Here is a 16,916-nt window from a genome sequence, read left to right as displayed (position 1 = left end):
ACAGCCACCTCCTAATTGAAAGTAGCCCATAAATTATGATTTTATATATATAAAGCTTACTGATATCTTAAATATTATTGTGGGTTTCAATAGATAATTGAAGGATCTTAGTAAACATCTAAGATTTTAATAATTAAATGCTTTTCAAATGTGTTTTTTGGATGAGGGACAGCAGTTTGCACCAATTCTGTAGAATGGCCCATATATATATATATATATATATATATATATATATATATATATATATATATATATATAGAAATTGCTAAACAAAAGCTTATTTTATGTGGCAGTATATTCTACAGTAAAAACTGTACCCAAATCTAGTCAACAAAATGTTGTCTTTCATATTTCGCCTGACTGTAACGTTGTTTTTATGAAATATTAGGGCATATAAATGTTAATTTGCAGTTTAATACGTTGCTTATACAAATAGCCTACATTTTATTTCGACATATTTCAGTCGATTTTTACTCATCTCAGTATAGCAATACAGTTTGCTAAAACATCATCATTCATTCACACACGCGATTTAAATTTAAACTGTCTTTTTGCGAGCTGTGGTAAACAGCGCGCATCTCTGCCGTTCATTCATTCATAATTCATAATTCATAATCAGAAACCCGATTCACGTGAGAAGGAAAAAAACTTACTACAATATTCCTCAGCTCGCTCCTCGATATACCCGCACTTCTGAGGTACATTTTCCATTATTATTATTCCTCACAGCGCTGCGAGACGGTGTAAACAAGTAATGATCTTGAATAAACTTGTGTTTTCTCGAGCTGATATGGGGGCGTTCACAGGTTTGCGTGGATTGCCTCAATCATTTGCGTTTGAATAGCGCGCGCTCTCCGTGGGCGTGTCACATTACATTTGAATCAGCTGTAATGAGCTCGACTGGAATCGCTCTTTTAATACAGATTTCACAAGATGAGAATATTTGTTTTTTATATAAATTACTTCATTTAAAAGAAGAGAATTCAAGCTTCATGCCTGTGTGTCTGTATGCCTGTTGGACTGAGTATTCGCTGAGTTATTGTTCATTTTCGGACGCGTTTCAGAATGGACTTCACTGGCAGAGAGAAGGCAGAACTCGCTTCGTGTTTATTTTTCTTTATTTGGCAAAAAGCACAACACTTTGTTTTTATTGTGAGTATACACAAAAATAATACACATTTAACAGAATCGATTGATGTATGAAACTCCTATGGAAAATGAAAGTCAACAGAGTATTTATGAGTTTCTTTTACACTGATAAAAAAAAAGCGAGCTGGTATCGCCGGCGATACCGCCGACCTCAGGGGGTTAAAATACGTTACACAGGTAAGTGTAGAGTAAATTACTCTAAATTGCACTCCGTTTACAGGTAAGTGTACAGTTAGTGGCTCTAGGCAGTGAGTCGACCCTAGTCAGTCCACACTAGACCTCCAACGAGTGAGTCCGTGAGCTCGTCGTCTGCTGTCTTGTGTAAACATGCCAGTTGAAACATGCCCGCTGTGTTTGCGCATGTACGCCCGCCTCGGCCAGCACCTGGTTGTCACCCACAGCGTGAAGAACCAAGAGGAGAGGAAGCTGCTCTTGGCCATGGAGTCGGGGCGAGTGAACGCCCGTGCAGGCCTCTGCCCGGTTCCGGCGTGCGGGAAATTTTCCAACCGGCTTGACTGCCACATCCGTACCCACTCTGAGGTACAGGACGAAGTGCTCCACTTCTGTAAGAGGAGGGCATGCCTGGCCAAGCTGACTGCCCTGAGGGCCTCCAACTCGGTATCCACCCTCGACCTGGAGCAGCACCAGCTCTTGGAGGAGGACCCGTCGAACCCCCAAGACCAACAGGACCTGGAGGAGGAGTGAGACAATCCGGGCTGCAAAAGACAAAAGGAGCTCCTTAGAATGCAGGTGGCCGACCTGAACAGGCAGGTCGACACCCTCAGCGAGACGCTCAGGATGGTCACCAGGTGGTATCGCATTCTGAAGAGGAGGTCGACCTCCTTGGGCTCGGCCCGAATCGGGCAGGTGGCCCAAAGGCTCCTCTCCTCTCGGCCCGGAAGAAGAGGAATGCGCCCCTGTGGAAGAGGACATTAAGTCTTCCCCCGAGGTGCCCTCTGCTATTCAGCAGCCCTCTGCTATTCAGCAGCCCCCTGCCTTGCCCGTCACCAGTGAGGAGAAGCCTGACGACGACGGGGAGAAGCCTTCCACCAGTCAGCAGCCGCAGGACGACGAAGATCAACCCCATTACCCCGACCACGTGGCCATGCTGAGTGAGTGTGACGCTTTTATTTTTTTATTTTTTTATTTTTAACTTGTGGCTGTGCTAACACTAACTCTTTGCTCTAACTCTTTGCTCTTCCTCTGTTCTATCTTTTTTCTTTCTTTCTTTTTTGCAGACGAGATCATGGAGGAGTACAGGCGGCACAGGGAAGGCCCAGACCCTGGCACCAAGTTAAAGGAAAACGTAGGCTGTCAGGTGTACCGCATCAAAGTTTTTGGCGGTCATGGCGAGGGGAAGGAAGAACCTGGCCGACTTCCTCTTCCTCAATGACACTGCCAGGATACACAGGTGAGTAACTTTTCTCCCGTCGTGGGCTCAGCTTGAAAATAATCTATCGCCTCTGTAACCGTTTTTGTCTTCTTGCAGTTGGGTCAGCTCCCTCCGACAAGCTAAAATGACGGTGACGACCATCCAGCACTACATTCTGAACGTCGGCTGCTTCATCAGGTTCCTGTCAGAAACCCCTCCGCCGTCTTGCCGCCTGTCCAACAAAGCCCTGGTCGGCCTTCACAGGGAGATGGGGAGCATGCGGAAGTCCCTCAAGAGGGGCTTGGCCGTCCATCAGACGGTGGTCAAGGATGGCAAGGAGACGAACATCATCACCAAGGCCACCCTTTTGAGGTGCCGGGAGCATGCAGCCAAGGCCATCCCCGAGCTATTGAGTAAGTTGTCTTTTACCTTCTCCCCAACTCAAGGTACTCACCTGTTGCAGAACGGATGTTTGAACCTTGACGTTGTGCTTCGCTCCCGTCTTTAGCCCTCCTGGAGAAGGACCCCAGCCAGAAGACCCTGTGGCGGTTTTACAGGCACTTTGCGGCGCTGCTCTCCTGCGTTTACTGCCACAGAGGGGGTGTTTTCCAAAACATCACAATGCAGGAGGTTCTGGGGGCCCGCAAATCCACCTCGGAGAAGGCGTACCTCATCAATGTGAGCGTCTGACTTTTATTTGTCGTGCCTGATTTGTTTGTCGCCTCTCCTGAGTGGCACGTGTGTGTTTTTTTCCTTGTGTGTCCACAGGTTGCTCACCACAAGACGAACATGGTGTTCGTGTCGGCCCAGATCGTCCTGACGGAGGAGTTTGAATGGGTGCAGCGGTTCCTCCAGGTGAAGGACCAGCTGCAGCTTAAATTGGCTTTTGTAGGGAGGGGGAGCCCTTATTTACTGTGGTCATCATTAAAAATCGCGCCATAAAATGACTTAATGTGTTTTAAACCAAAGGGGCTATTTTTCCAGTATTAATGTGTAAGGTTGAGTAGTTATTCAAACAAAGATAAATACTTTACAATTTTTTATTATTTTTTACCTTTAATGTTAACAAGCAGGCAACGGATTTCACCCTCGGAAAACGTATGAAATTGAACATGTTTGAAAATATTGGTTGGCAAATACACTGTTAACCCTTGCTGTAAAATAAGGCCAAATTCTGACAATATCATACCATTTTCCATTAAAACAGTAATATACCGTAGAAAACAAAAATAGCCTACAGGAATATACTGTGAATTAACAGTGCTCAAAGTCGACACTCAGAGGCTGTTTTTACAATCACACTCTATACCCTCATTAAATATTCCCTACATTAGTTCACTAATATAGTCCACTTGACAGGGTGAATGAAAAGAAGTGAGTGAATTGAGACACTGATGAACACCTGATAAGCAGAATCACTGAAGGACAGAGAAACAAGAACAGAAAAAAGAGAAACACAAGAAGTACAACTGACTTCAAGCCACACTGAGTGTGAAACCAGATTACAAACCAGTTTAACATGTTCTCTTACGAGAGGTCTCTCGTATTGCGTAAGGTTAGCTTACGCATCGGGAAAGTCTTCTTTCTTCGAGATCTGAAGCCAAAAAATTATCCTTAATTTTGTATACATTGTCAACGCAGTGCAGCAGCCGACAGACCTAGGCAGGCTGTATAAGCGTGCTCATTGGCTGCTCGGCGGCAACTGCTTAAGCCTATCGGTGAGCGCTCTGAACGCGGCAACCAATGAGGGCGCTTCGCGCCCTTCACACCCTTCTAACCGTCAGAATGGGTGTGGCCAGCGTGTATAAATTCAGCGCTCACAGGCTAAAATTCTGATTTTCTTGTCTTCAGCGAAGCACTTCGCATCGCTGGATCTGGAGAAGCCGCCGCCGTTGAAACCAGCGACCAGCAAGCCTAGGACAGCGCCTGAAGAAGCCGGCCGCCTTCGCCGCCTTCAGCCTTCCGTGCCTGCTACGCTATCCGGCGTCATATCCTTTTCACTGCTGTGTGTTTGCCTACTGCATCACACCCTCTCCTTCTAAAAGAGCGCGGGGCGTTTTTCTAAAAATGCCCCGTTTTCCATGCGGCTCGTGCCACACCCCGCTCAGCGACGGAGACCGCCATCTCATCTGCGCTCTCTGCCTGGGCCGCGATCACGCCGCCACCGCACTCTCCACGGGCGGCTGCCCCGAGTGCGAGGAACTTCCAATGTCGACCCTGCGGGCTCGGCTTGGAGTTTTCGACCTACATGTCTCCCCGCCCGTCCCTGCTGGGCCGCGCAAGAAAAAGCGCCGCTCACAGCGACCACCGGAGACCAACCAGGCGTACAGAAGCTCGCCGGAGCCTTTCCCTCGAGCTTCTCCTTCGCCTTCCCCGCCCCCCCTCACGGCCGCGCAGCCGCCGGCCGCCGCCGCTTCAGGGGATGAGGCGGATGAGCCTGGTGAACGCGCCGCGGATACCTGTTCTCTCCTGGCTTCTGACAGCGAGGAATGGTCTACCGCCTCCTCTTCAGTCCAGGATTCAGGCCGATCTCGAGCGGGCGAGGACGCGGAACTTTTACGCCTCCTCACGCGTGCTGTCGAACAGCTGGGCCTTGACTGGTCTTCCCCGGAAGAGCCAGCCCCGAACAGACTCGACGGCTGCTTCCTTCACCAACGCCGCCGACAGCTGGCATCCAGAAAAGCACCCTTCCTGCCTGAGCTTCACAGCGAGCTCTCTAAATCGTGGAATGCTCCATTCTCCGCGAGAGTATCTTCACACGCCTCATCGACGCTCTCACAGGTTGACGGCGCCGCTGAGAAGGGGTATAATTCCATCCCCCCTGTGGAGGAGGCGGTCGCAGCGCACCTTTGCCCGCCCTCTCGTTGGCGCTCAAAGGCTGCCCTCCCGTCCAAAGCATGCAGGACCACTTCAGCCCTCGTCGGCCGCGCTTTCGCCGCCGCGGGGCAGGCCGCATCAGCACTCCACTCTATGGCAGTACTGCAGATTCTCCAGGCTAACCTCCTCCGTGATCTGGACGAGAAGCGCTCGGAGCCTGCTTCCATCACGGATTTGAGGAGCGCGACGGACCTTTCCCTTCGCGCCACGAAATCCGCTGCCCAGGCCATTGGAAGGTGCATGGCCTCTCTGTCAGTTACAGAGAGGCATCTCTGGCTCACGCTCGCGGACATGAGGGAGTCTGAGCGCGCGGTGTTTCTCAACGCCCCCCTCTCCCCCACCGGCCTGTTCGGCCCAGCGGTTAGCGGGATCGTCGACCGCTTTTCGGAGGTTCAAAAAACTACACAGGCAATGAATTTGTTTCTGCCTCGACGCTCCAGACCTGCTGCACGCCGTCCTTCGGACCAGCCTGCACATAGCTCTGCCCAGCGCCCAGCTCGACCTCCGTCCTCGCAGCGACGACAGGGCGGCCGCCCTCGCTCTCGCTCGACCAGCCGCGTCAGACCGCCGCCTCCCCGGGGACCCCGGCAGAGGATCGCGGTGAAGCCTGAGCCTCCAAAATCCTCCTAGCCCGAGGAGAAAAGCGACGACTGGGTCCCGCCGCGGCCGGACCGTCGTCAAAGCTTCACGTTCTGTCAGTCCCCGTTGCTACGGTTACTGCAGACACTCATTTCGCAGCCAACGAGCCGGTGAATTCACTCTCTCGCCTGCACACAACCGCCGTTTTCACGGCGACTCAGAGAAATCTCAAAGAGAGTATTATGCCTGGTCGCGCGCCTCGCGCGCCTCAGAATGGGTGTGGCCAGCGTGTATAAATTCAGCGCTCACAGGCTAAAATTCTGATTTTCTTGTCTTCAGCGAAGCACTTCGCATCGCTGGAAGTGTTTCAAATGCAGAAAATGTGCCCACTTATCTGTGTTCACCTCTGCACACAAGCACTGTAAACTCCGTGTCTCTCACAGAGCCCACTCGCATAAAGCTGGCACAAGCCGCTCGAGTGATAAAAGTAGGTCACGTGTCCACCCCGCTGTGCCCACACCTACTCACTACCCGCTCTGTTACACAACCCCTCACAACCGGTCAAGTTATAAACACGGATGCTGTGCCCGCTTCCACGCGCTCACACATCCGCTCTCTTACTTCGCCCCCCACGCCGCCTTCGAGCGTCGTGCTTCACACTGTATGTTCCCCGTCAAAAGCCACCGGGACGCTGTGTGTAAAACGGCCAGTCACCGCTGTGTGCGACCCGCCGTATCTAAGCACCAAGAGCGCGCGCGTCACGCCCGCCCCTCCGTCTCGAGCTCTCGAGCCCGCGATCAGCGGCGATCAGAGCCCAGAGACCATTCTGCCCCTGGCTGCACACGCGAGAGCGTGGGAAGCTATTCCAGGCGCGTCAGAATGGGTGCTGAGCACAGTAAAACGAGGCTATACTCTGCAGTTCGCTCGCCGCCCTCCGCGCTTTCAAGTGCGTATCGAGACCAGAGTGAATGGGGAAGTAGCACATCTACTTCGAGCAGAAATAGCCACACTGCTGTGCAAAAGGGCAATAGAACCGGTTTCCCCTTCCATGAGCGAGTCGGGCTTTTACAGCCGTTATTTCCTCGTTCCCAAGAAGGACGGAGCTCTCAGACCGATTCTGGATCTGAGACGTTTGAACAAGGCTCTTATGAAAAGACCGTTCAAAATGCTCACAACCAGACAAATCCTCGCGCAAATTCGCCCGAGGGACTGGTTTATATCTCTCGATCTAAAAGACGCGTACTTTCAGATCCAGATAATACCCCGTCACAGGCCATTCTTGAGATTCGCCTTCGACGGTCAGGTATATCAGTACACCGTCCTGCCGTTCGGCCTGTCTTTGGCACCTCGCACATTCACGAAGTGCATGGACACGGCTCTCGCTCCCCTGAGGGGTCGGGGAATGCGAATTTTGAACTACTTGGACGATTGGCTGATCCTAGCACAGTCAGAGGCCGAACTCATCGCCCACAGAACAGTGCTTTTAAGCCATTTGGACAGCCTGGGGCTTACGGTCAACTGGACCAAGAGCTCGCTCGTGCCCAGTCAATCAACCTCTTTTCTGGGTTTGGATCTGGACACTGTAGCGATGACGGCCCGCCTGTCGACACAGCGTGCGCGCTGCATTCGACGCCTGGCCGCGTCCCTCCGTCCCATTGACTTTATTATATCAGTTTGTCTCTGACTGCTTTAACTATGAGTTTATAAAACACATTTGTTATGCAAAGAAATAATCAAGAGAAAGATGATCAGGTGTTTATGACTGTTGTGTTGATTACATAATCATCCTGGACATGTCTGATTCACTGATCTTAACCAGTGTAAAAGCTTTGGATTTATTTGTATTTCATATTAATCATATCTGTTCATCTATAATGTGAAATACAATTTTTCTGTAATTAGTTATTCTGAAGTATATTGAAATAATATTTTAATAGTGCTTTAAAACATTTTGATCTCCTGCTTGTCTTAGACACACACAGACATCAACAATCATGAATCTCAACAATGGTGACAATAAAAACTTTCATGTCGTTATGCATGCTGGGTTCCAGGATAGTATAAAACTCCCAGCATGCACTCCTGCATGAATGAATAAATAAAAATAAATGATTGCCACCATTGATGAGAGACATATGCAGATTTTTGATATCTCTGTGTTTCTACAAGACATTGTAGCTCTGTTTCTTTTTTAGGCTGTGCATTATATGTGTTCAAAAATCATCATCGTAACTTCTTATTGTAGTTTCACAGTGGTGGTAATATAAGATAGAGGATTAAAAACTGAGACATTTAGTGAATGAACAGGCTGATTCATTTTTTTTCATCATAATCAATATAACCGCAATCAATCACAAATCGTGTGTGTGCACGAAAAACTCAGTCAGCCAGTGAAAAACTAATGTTAAAAAGTCAAGGGTCAGCATCCCAACTAAAGCAAACACTGATCTCCATCATGGTATAACTACAAACCAAACATTTTCAATTAAACATATCAATAACAATTTCTGTAGATGTATGACAAAAATAAAAGTCATGCTGTTAATAATAAGTGTAATAATGTGTAATGGCTGGAAGTCAGTTGTAGTTATTCTGTTTCTCTATTTTCTGTTTGTGTGATCCTCTTTCCTTCAGTGATCCTGCTTGTTAACAGCAGGTGTTCATCACTAATGCTCAACAATCACTTATTTCACTTATTCACTTATTATTCAACATATTCACTTAATTATCTCACTGCAACACTTCGTCAATGTTACTTTTTACTCTTTGTAGTGTGGATTTTCCTGTGGGGTTGAAAGGGTTAACAGTGTAAGATAAAAAGACACACCCACAAAATGTATTTTAACAGTAATAAACTGTAAGTTATAAAACAGGTTTATACTGGCAACACTGTTGCCAGTAGTTTACTGTAAAATTTAGTTTTTTTGGGTCACCATTGTGCTGATGTCAGGCTTCTGGGGTGGATGAAGTAGGAGACGAACACGAAGATGATGAATTCCAAGATTTTAATTCTCAATATAAACAAATACAAACAAAAAGGGAGCGTGTGCTCAGAACATAGATAACCTAACAATAAACATTGACCGACAAGTGAAGACTGAAACACTCAGGGCTTAAATACAGGGGAGAACAGATCAGGGAAACAAGACACAGCTGACAAGACTAACGAGGAACCAGGTGATACAAATGAACTAATGAGGGTAACCATGGAAACCAAGGAGTGGCGGGAAAACAGAACAAAGGAAGACATGTGACTAGTGACAAAAAACACTCAGACAGAACAGAATCGTGACATAACTCCCCCCTCCCGGTAGGCGCGTCCTCGCGCCGTAGAAAGACCAAAGGGGTGGGAGGGTGGGCGCCCTGGAGGCTGACGGGGAAGACAAGGCAAGGGAGACAAGGCAGGAAGCCTCCAGGGCGGAGCAGACTGTGGGTGTGGTCACGGTGGAGCAGGCTGTGGGCGTGGCCAGGACGGAGACGACCCCTCGGGCGGCCACGGCGGTGAGGACCCTTCGGGCGGCCATGGCGGAGACAACCCCTCAGGCGGCCATGGCGGTGCGGACCCTTCGGGTGGCCATGGCGGAGACGACCCCTCAGGTGGCCATGGCGGAGACGACACTTCGGGTGGCCACGGCGGTGAAGACCCTTCGGGTGGCCACGGCGGTGAAGACCCTTCGGGTGGCCACGGCGGAGAAGACCCTTCGGGTGGCCATGGCGGAGAAGACCCTTCGGGTGGCCATGGCGGAGAAGACCCTTCGGGTGGCCATGGTGGTGAAGACCCTTCAGGTGGCCACGGCGGAGAAGACCCTTCAGGTGGCCATGGTGGTGAAGACCCCTCAGGTGGCCATGGCCCCTCGAGTGGCCAGGACGGAGCCCTATGGCCCCCCCCCAAAAAATACTTGGGAAAAGTCCCGGGTACCAGAGAGGGCTCGGTGCAGGGCAGCGACGAGGGCTCGGTGCTGGGCAGATCCAGCGACGAGGGCTCGGTGCTGGGCAGATCCAGCGACGAGGGCTCGGTGCTGGGCAGATCCAGCGACGAGGGCTCGGTGCTGGGCAGATCCAGCGACGAGGGCTCGGTGCTGGGCAGATCCAGCGACGAGGGCTCGGTGCTGGGCAGATCCAGCGACGAGGGCTCGGTGCTGGGCAGATCCAGCGACGAGGGCTCGGTGCTGGGCAGATCCAGCGACGAGGGCTCGGTGCTGGGCAGATCCAGCGGCGAGGGCTCGGTGCTGGGCAGATCCAGCGGCGAGGGCTCGGTGCTGGGCAGATCCAGCGGCGAGGGCTCGGTGCTGGGCAGATCCAGCGATGAGGGCTTTGTGCTGGGCAGATCCAGCGATGAGGGCTTTGTGCTGGGCAGATCCAACGATGAGGGCTTTGTGCTGGGCAGATCCAACGATGAGGGCTTTGTGCTGGGCAGATCCAGCGATGAGGGCTTTGTGCTGGGCAGATCCAGCGATGAGGGCTCTGAGCTGGGCGGAACCAGCGGCGAAGAGGGCTCTGAGCTGGGCGGAACCAGCGGCGAAGAGGGCTCTGAGCTGGGCGGAACCAGCGGCGAAGAGGGCTCTGAGCTGGGCGGGACCAGCGGCGAAGAGGGCTCTGAGCTGGGCGGGACCAGCGGCGAAGAGGGCTCTGAGCTGGGCGGGACCAGCGGCGAAGAGGGCTTTGAGCTGGACAGGACCAGCGGCGAAGAGGGCTCTGAAATTGGGGGTAATTTACCCCATAACCTCCAATTTACTTAACTGCTCAGAATTTCGAAGTCTAGGTTGAATTAAACATTCGTCAAAAATATCCTTCTCAACCCCACTTTCACCCCCTACAGCAATCGCAACAGATTTAATTTCAGCACCTCCAACAGCGTCATTTAGTCCCATTTTTGAAAACAAATAAGGCTTCAATAAATTCACGTGACACAACTGAGCCTTCTTCTTTCTATCTGGAGTGGAAATCATATAGTTTTGTTCTGAAAGTTTTTCGAGCACAGTATAAGGTCCAGAAAATCTGGCAGCAAGAGAGGAACCAGTCTTCGGAAGCATAACCAAAACCTGATCTCCAGAACTGAACTCCCTACTTTCTGCCTTACGATCAAACCAGGTTTTCATTTTAGATTGTGCCTTACCCAGATTTTCACGGGCTAATGTACTGGCCAAATACAACCTAAATCGGAATCCATTTACATAATCCAAAAGATTCGTTGGTGGTTCAGTTTCCAATAAATCATCCCGCAAAAGCGCAAGCGGTCCCCTTACCGTATGTCCAAATACTAGATCATTAGGGCTGAAACCCAAACTTTCTTGAATGACCTCACGAGCAGCAAGCATCAACCAAGGAAGTCCCTCCTCCCAGTCTTTCATCAATTCAGTACAGTACGTTCTCAACAACTGTTTTAATGTTTGATGAAAGCGTTCAAGGGATCCCTGACTCTCAGGATGAAAAGCACTACTTTTGTGATGATCTACTCGCAACTGTTTTAGAATTTGGGCAAACATATGTGATGTAAAATTTGTTCCCCTGTCCGACTGAATTACACGAGGAATTCCAAATATGGAAATAAATTGAGTCAAAGCTTTCACTACAGACCTTGTAGTAATATTACGCAACGGATATGCAGCAGGATATCGCGTAGTTTGGCACATCACGGTTAACATATAGATGGAACCAGATTTAGAAGGAGGTAATGGCCCCACACAATCAATCGTTAAATACTCAAAGGGATTTTTCACCACAGGTATAGGATACAATGGAGCAGGAGATAACACTTCATTCGGTTTTCCGACCAATTGACAGATATGGCAAGTTTTTATAAAAGCAGCCACGTCTCGCTTTAATCGAGGCCAAAAGAAATAACGCATCACACTGTGATAGGTTTTCTTTACTCCAAAGTGACCAGCAATATCTCCGTGAGCGGTTTTTAAAATGAACTCCCGCAATCCCTTTGGTACCACTATCTGAACCACCGGGTCACCCAGAATTTTATCATAACACGGCGTCCATTTACGAAGTAACAATCCGTTCTGTGTAAAATACCCGCTAGCCAAACTTTTCATCTCATATTCTGGTTTAACAGATTCAAACAACGCGTTCAGCTGCACATCGTTTTTTTGCTCTATAATCAAATCCTGCCGAGAAATCGATGGAACAAACCAAGACAAATTCCTAGAAAGATCATAAGGAAATCCCTCCTGGTCTTCATACTCATCCATACCTTTATTCTTACTCATCGCTCGTGTTACGGCACAGGAACAGAAAACTTCAGGCAGTTCTTGCACACATTTGTCTGACTCGACCAAACAGACCGGAGTGGGTTTAACAACAGGAAACACTTCCGTACCCCATATTTTACTCCCCGCCAAATTATTTCCCAAAATCAAATCCACCCCCTCAATAGGCAAAACTGACCTTAATGCAATTTCCACCTCACCTTTCACAACGTCAGATTCTAACTGAACTTGGTGCAGAGGAGCCGAAAATACGTCTAATCCAATACCTTGAATTAGAACGCTTTTCCCCGTATCTGATTTTGAAGAAAACGGTAGTTTCAAATCCAATAAGAAAGATTCAGATGATCCTGTATCACGTAATATCGTAACAGGCACTCTCGTAGAATCTTTCAACGACACAGTCCCCATAGTTATAAACGGTTCGTATCCTGCTTGCAAAAGACCCTTATTTCCCCCGTAAGTCTTAGCTCCTCCTACCTCTGATTTCAAAATCAAACCAGTAGTAGACACGAGACCAACAGCTTTTGGAACCACAGACTTATACTTATTTCTTAATATAGGGCACTCCTTTTTCCAATGACCCTTTTCCAAACAATACCTGCAACTCGAATCTGGATCCAGTTTCCTAATATGCTCTGATCTGTTCGGACTCATTCTCCTTGCATTTCCGCTGTTACTTGGCTTTTTATAAAAATAATCACTGATGTTTTTTTGGATTAGTACATATTCGTCTGCAAGAATGGCAGCCTCAGCAACCGTTGTCACCTTATGTTCATTTACATACAACGCGACACGCTCTGGAATAATGTTTTTAAACTGCTCCAAAACTATTAGATTTGAAAGCTCTTCAAAAGTACTAACACACAACGATGTACGCCAACGATTAAAGAGACTTGTCAATTCTCTTGCCACTTCGACGTGTGTTTTACGCTCATCTTTTTTCCAACCTCTAAAACGTCGCCGATACGCTTCAGGGACAAGTTCATACGCTTTTAAAACAGCCTCTTTTACTACCTTATAGTTCTTTCGGTTTTCAGAAGAAAGTGAAATGAAGGCTTCCTGAGCTTTTCCCTCCAAAACACTTTGTAGTAAGAGTGTACGTTCGGCATCGTTCCATCCCCTATCCTCAGCCAAGTTTTCAAATAGAGAAAAAAACACATCTGGATCTCGATCATTGAATTTAGGTAAGAGTTTAATCATCTGCACTAAACCGGTCATTCGATTTCCACTCGCCCCTGCAATTCCCTGATCATTTAAGGGATCACTATTACCACCAGAAAGCTTTCCTTGTCCGATCAAATTTAACCGTTCTGCGTCCTGAGCTAATTTCATCTCCTCCATTCTTTGTTGCATTCTGAAAGTTTCAAATTTGCGTTCTTGTTCTCGCTCTTGGCTTTTCAATTTCTGTAACTCAAGTTCTCTGTCCAATTCACGTTCTTTATTTTGTATCTTAAGGATTTCTAACTGTTGCTCATAGGTTAACCTTTTAGGATCTAACAACGCATGAGGTGTTGAAGTACCTTCAGGTATCACCTCCTCATCAGACTGTGACTCTGAAGTCAAAACCAACATCTCTCTTTATTTCTCCTCTACAGCCCCTCGCAGAGGTTTTACCTTAGTACTTTTTGTTAAAGCCAATTCAAACTCGAAATGTTCAGCTACTTTAAATAATTGCTCTTTTGAAAGACATTCTAATTTACCCATCGTAGGAGCAACAATAAAATCCTGTAACAAATCCATTTGAATTTTTCTTTGTTACTAAAAGAACGTTTGAACAATAAAGTATATAATACTCACCAAAAGCCAACAGGTCACACTTCAACTGCCAGAAAAATTTGTTAAAGCCACCCCGTATCTAAATAATATACACACACAACTAATTATGCTCAACCCTGGTCTTCGGCACGCCCACATGCAGCTCAACTGCTAACCAGTCTACCCGCGTCCGACGCACCAAAAACAACAAACTAAAATAACAAACTAAAATAACAAAAAGCGTTAAGCGCTCTTCAGCCTAACACGGGGTTATTTTTGGCTTATGCAGTCTAAACCGCAACATCTGAACAATTTAGTGCAACTGCTGGACAATTCTCTCTCCAGTCCAAAACCACTAATCAAAACAAAAATACTTTTATATGGCACTCCCCAAAACTTATTTTACCCAACCAATAATTTTACCTAAAGGATAAACCAAACTGTAATTCTAAAGAATTACCCAAATCACAATTCTAATTAAAGAATTGTCCAAATCATAATTCTAATTAAAGAATTATCCAAATTATAATTCTAATTAAAGAATCATCCAAATCACAACTCTAATTAAAGAATCGTCCAAATCATAATTCTAATTAAAGAATTATCCAAACCCTAGCCAATTTAGTTAATCTCGAACGAGCCCCCATATGTTACAACCCCTTGGCTCAAGGAGCAATAACATGAATGGGGAGGCCAAACACATAATCAAATTTGAAACATTTAATATTTAATCAAGAAAAAACAGACATAACTACATTTAAAGTAAAAGACAAAAATTAAAGATACAAACAACAACATCAAGCCCTGGACTGGAGAGAGTGAAAAGTCAGCATGTCCACCAAGCAGCGAGACCAGCAGAGACCAAGCCCAATTGTTTTTTCTCGAGGGTGAGAAAGCCAGCATCTTATAAGCAGCATGGTTAATCAACCAATTCTCCACACCTGCTACACAGCAATTAACCTGAAGACACAAAAAGTGTTACCCAGAGACACCTACTGGCAAAACAAAGCACCACAGCCCCTTGGATCATCACAGTATCAACCGCCAAAAAAAGGCCTCCAAAAAGATAAAGAAGACCATGAAGAAGCGCAGACAACAGACATAGGCGTTGCGTTCATGTTTTGCTTCCTTTTTCGAGTTCGAGTGATTTTGAGTTTTTATCCTGTTCCAGTGTTCGTTTCTTGAGAGACTTTTTTTAACCTGTTCCAGTGTTCGTTTTTTGAGACTTTTTTTTTTTTATCCTGTTCCAGTGTTCGTTTTTTGAGAGACTTTTTTTAATCCTGTTCCAGTGTTCGTTGTTTGAGACTTTTTTTTATCCTGTTCCAGTGTTCGTTGTTTGAGAGACTCTGGAGTTCCTTTTTCCAGATCACCGTTTTCATTGAAATTTCACTTGTTTCTGACCTGTCTATTGATATTTGTTGTTTTAAATAAAGTTGTTTTTGTTGATTGAAATTTTAACTTCTTGTCTGCCTTTTTTCAAGTATTACTGTAATAATTAAAATTTAATTAGACATTTTATTAAATTGGTTTAAACTGGTTAAAGGGTTAATTGATCTTATCATGTAATCAAACCATGTGTAATTAATTTGTTATAACACCTATGTCCACTGACAGCCTACAGGGGCCCAGTCAAATAAGTTACAGGTGGGCACAGGAAGGGCCCACCTGTAACTTATTTGACGGGACCTCTTTAGGGGACCCAAATCCTGAAAGGGATTCAACCGCTGAAAATTTCTAAGTCAAAAACAGCATCCCACCTGTAACTTATTTGACGGGACCTCTTTAGGCTGTCCGTGGTCAATGTATTAATAGGTCATAGTTCATAATTATAAATGTTTTATTGCTTAAATCATAGAGTACAGTGCACAGGAAAGACAATCCAACATGTTGGTGTACTTTACAGTTCATAATTATGCATAGTTAGCCTTAAAATGACATGTCCACGGACAGCTTACAGGAACCCTGTTGAATAAGTTACAGGTGGGCACTTCCTGTAAGACCACAGGAAGTGCCCACCCATAACTTATTTGATGGGATCTCTGAAGGCTGTCTGTGGTCAATGCATTAATAGGTCATAGTTCATAATTACAGTGGTTTGATTAGGTAAAACCTACTGTAAACCACACAGGAAACACCATTTAACTTTTTCATGTACATGTCAGCTCATAAAAATTATGAATATGCATAAAAATGCTTTGTCCACAGAAAGCTAGGGGTGTAACGATCATACCTGCAAACTTGTCGCTTTTCGGCGACAATCGCCGTTTTCTTGGTCAATTGGGTCATTTACGTGAATCGCGTAGAACTGGAGAGTTTTTGTTTGGGGGGGGGGGGGGGGGGGTATTTTGAAATTTCAAAATACATTTGAAATTTCGTTATTTCAAATGCAGGCGCGTTGCGCGTGGTGGGCGCGCTCATAATCCGCCGGCGCGACCACAACATTGTCCAACATCAAATGGCAAACGTAATGCAAGCGGAACGAAACTGCTCGTGGTTGACGGACCGTTTATCAGTTTGGACCAAAGCAGCGCGAGCCGATCTTGATCAAGCGACACTGTTACTACACAGCGCTGATAAGAGATCCAGTAAAGAAAGCGTTTGAATTCGCCACAGAAGTAATAACATCGCTGCGAGATCTAGTGAGAAACATTCAGATTTCTCCGTTATTAACGGATCAAACAGCACTGACGTGGAAACCAGGAATAAACATTGTGGCATGAATGAACTATCCAGCGTCCACAGATCAGCAACATTCACCATGGATTTACCGTAGTAACACTCACTGCAACCATGTAAGTTTGGCAGGAATAGTAGGCTACAATGCCTTCAAGTAACATTACGTCGGTTTTATTTTGACAATGTTATGAATACAATTGCCTCAAATGTTAATCATTCTGAACTAAAATAAACCTTTGTTTATAACTACTACAATATTTTTTCCAAGGAGCTGTTTTGTTTTATATGCT

The 16,916-nt window shown here is 46.7% G+C and overlaps 1 protein-coding gene across 1 annotated transcript; it reads left to right on the top strand.

Annotated features, from left to right (window-relative positions):
• Nucleotides 1-1,077: 1,077 nt before the first annotated feature.
• Nucleotides 1,078-3,463, top strand: LOC307152666 (uncharacterized protein; the record flags this gene model as incomplete). The annotated part of the gene is made up of 5 exons (XM_079861492.1): nucleotides 1,078-2,261; nucleotides 2,388-2,560; nucleotides 2,639-2,934; nucleotides 3,030-3,199; nucleotides 3,290-3,463. The coding sequence occupies exons 2-5, from the start codon at nucleotides 2,496-2,498 to the stop codon at nucleotides 3,461-3,463; spliced, it is 705 nt and encodes a 234-aa protein (XP_079717618.1). The 5' UTR covers nucleotides 1,078-2,261; nucleotides 2,388-2,495.
• Nucleotides 3,464-16,916: the final 13,453 nt, after the last annotated feature.

Source organism: Squalius cephalus, assembly GCF_949319135.1.
Source record: "Squalius cephalus genome assembly, chromosome: 24".
Taxonomy (NCBI): Eukaryota; Metazoa; Chordata; class Actinopteri; order Cypriniformes; family Leuciscidae; genus Squalius; species Squalius cephalus.
This window is presented reverse-complemented; position numbering and strand designations above follow the sequence as displayed.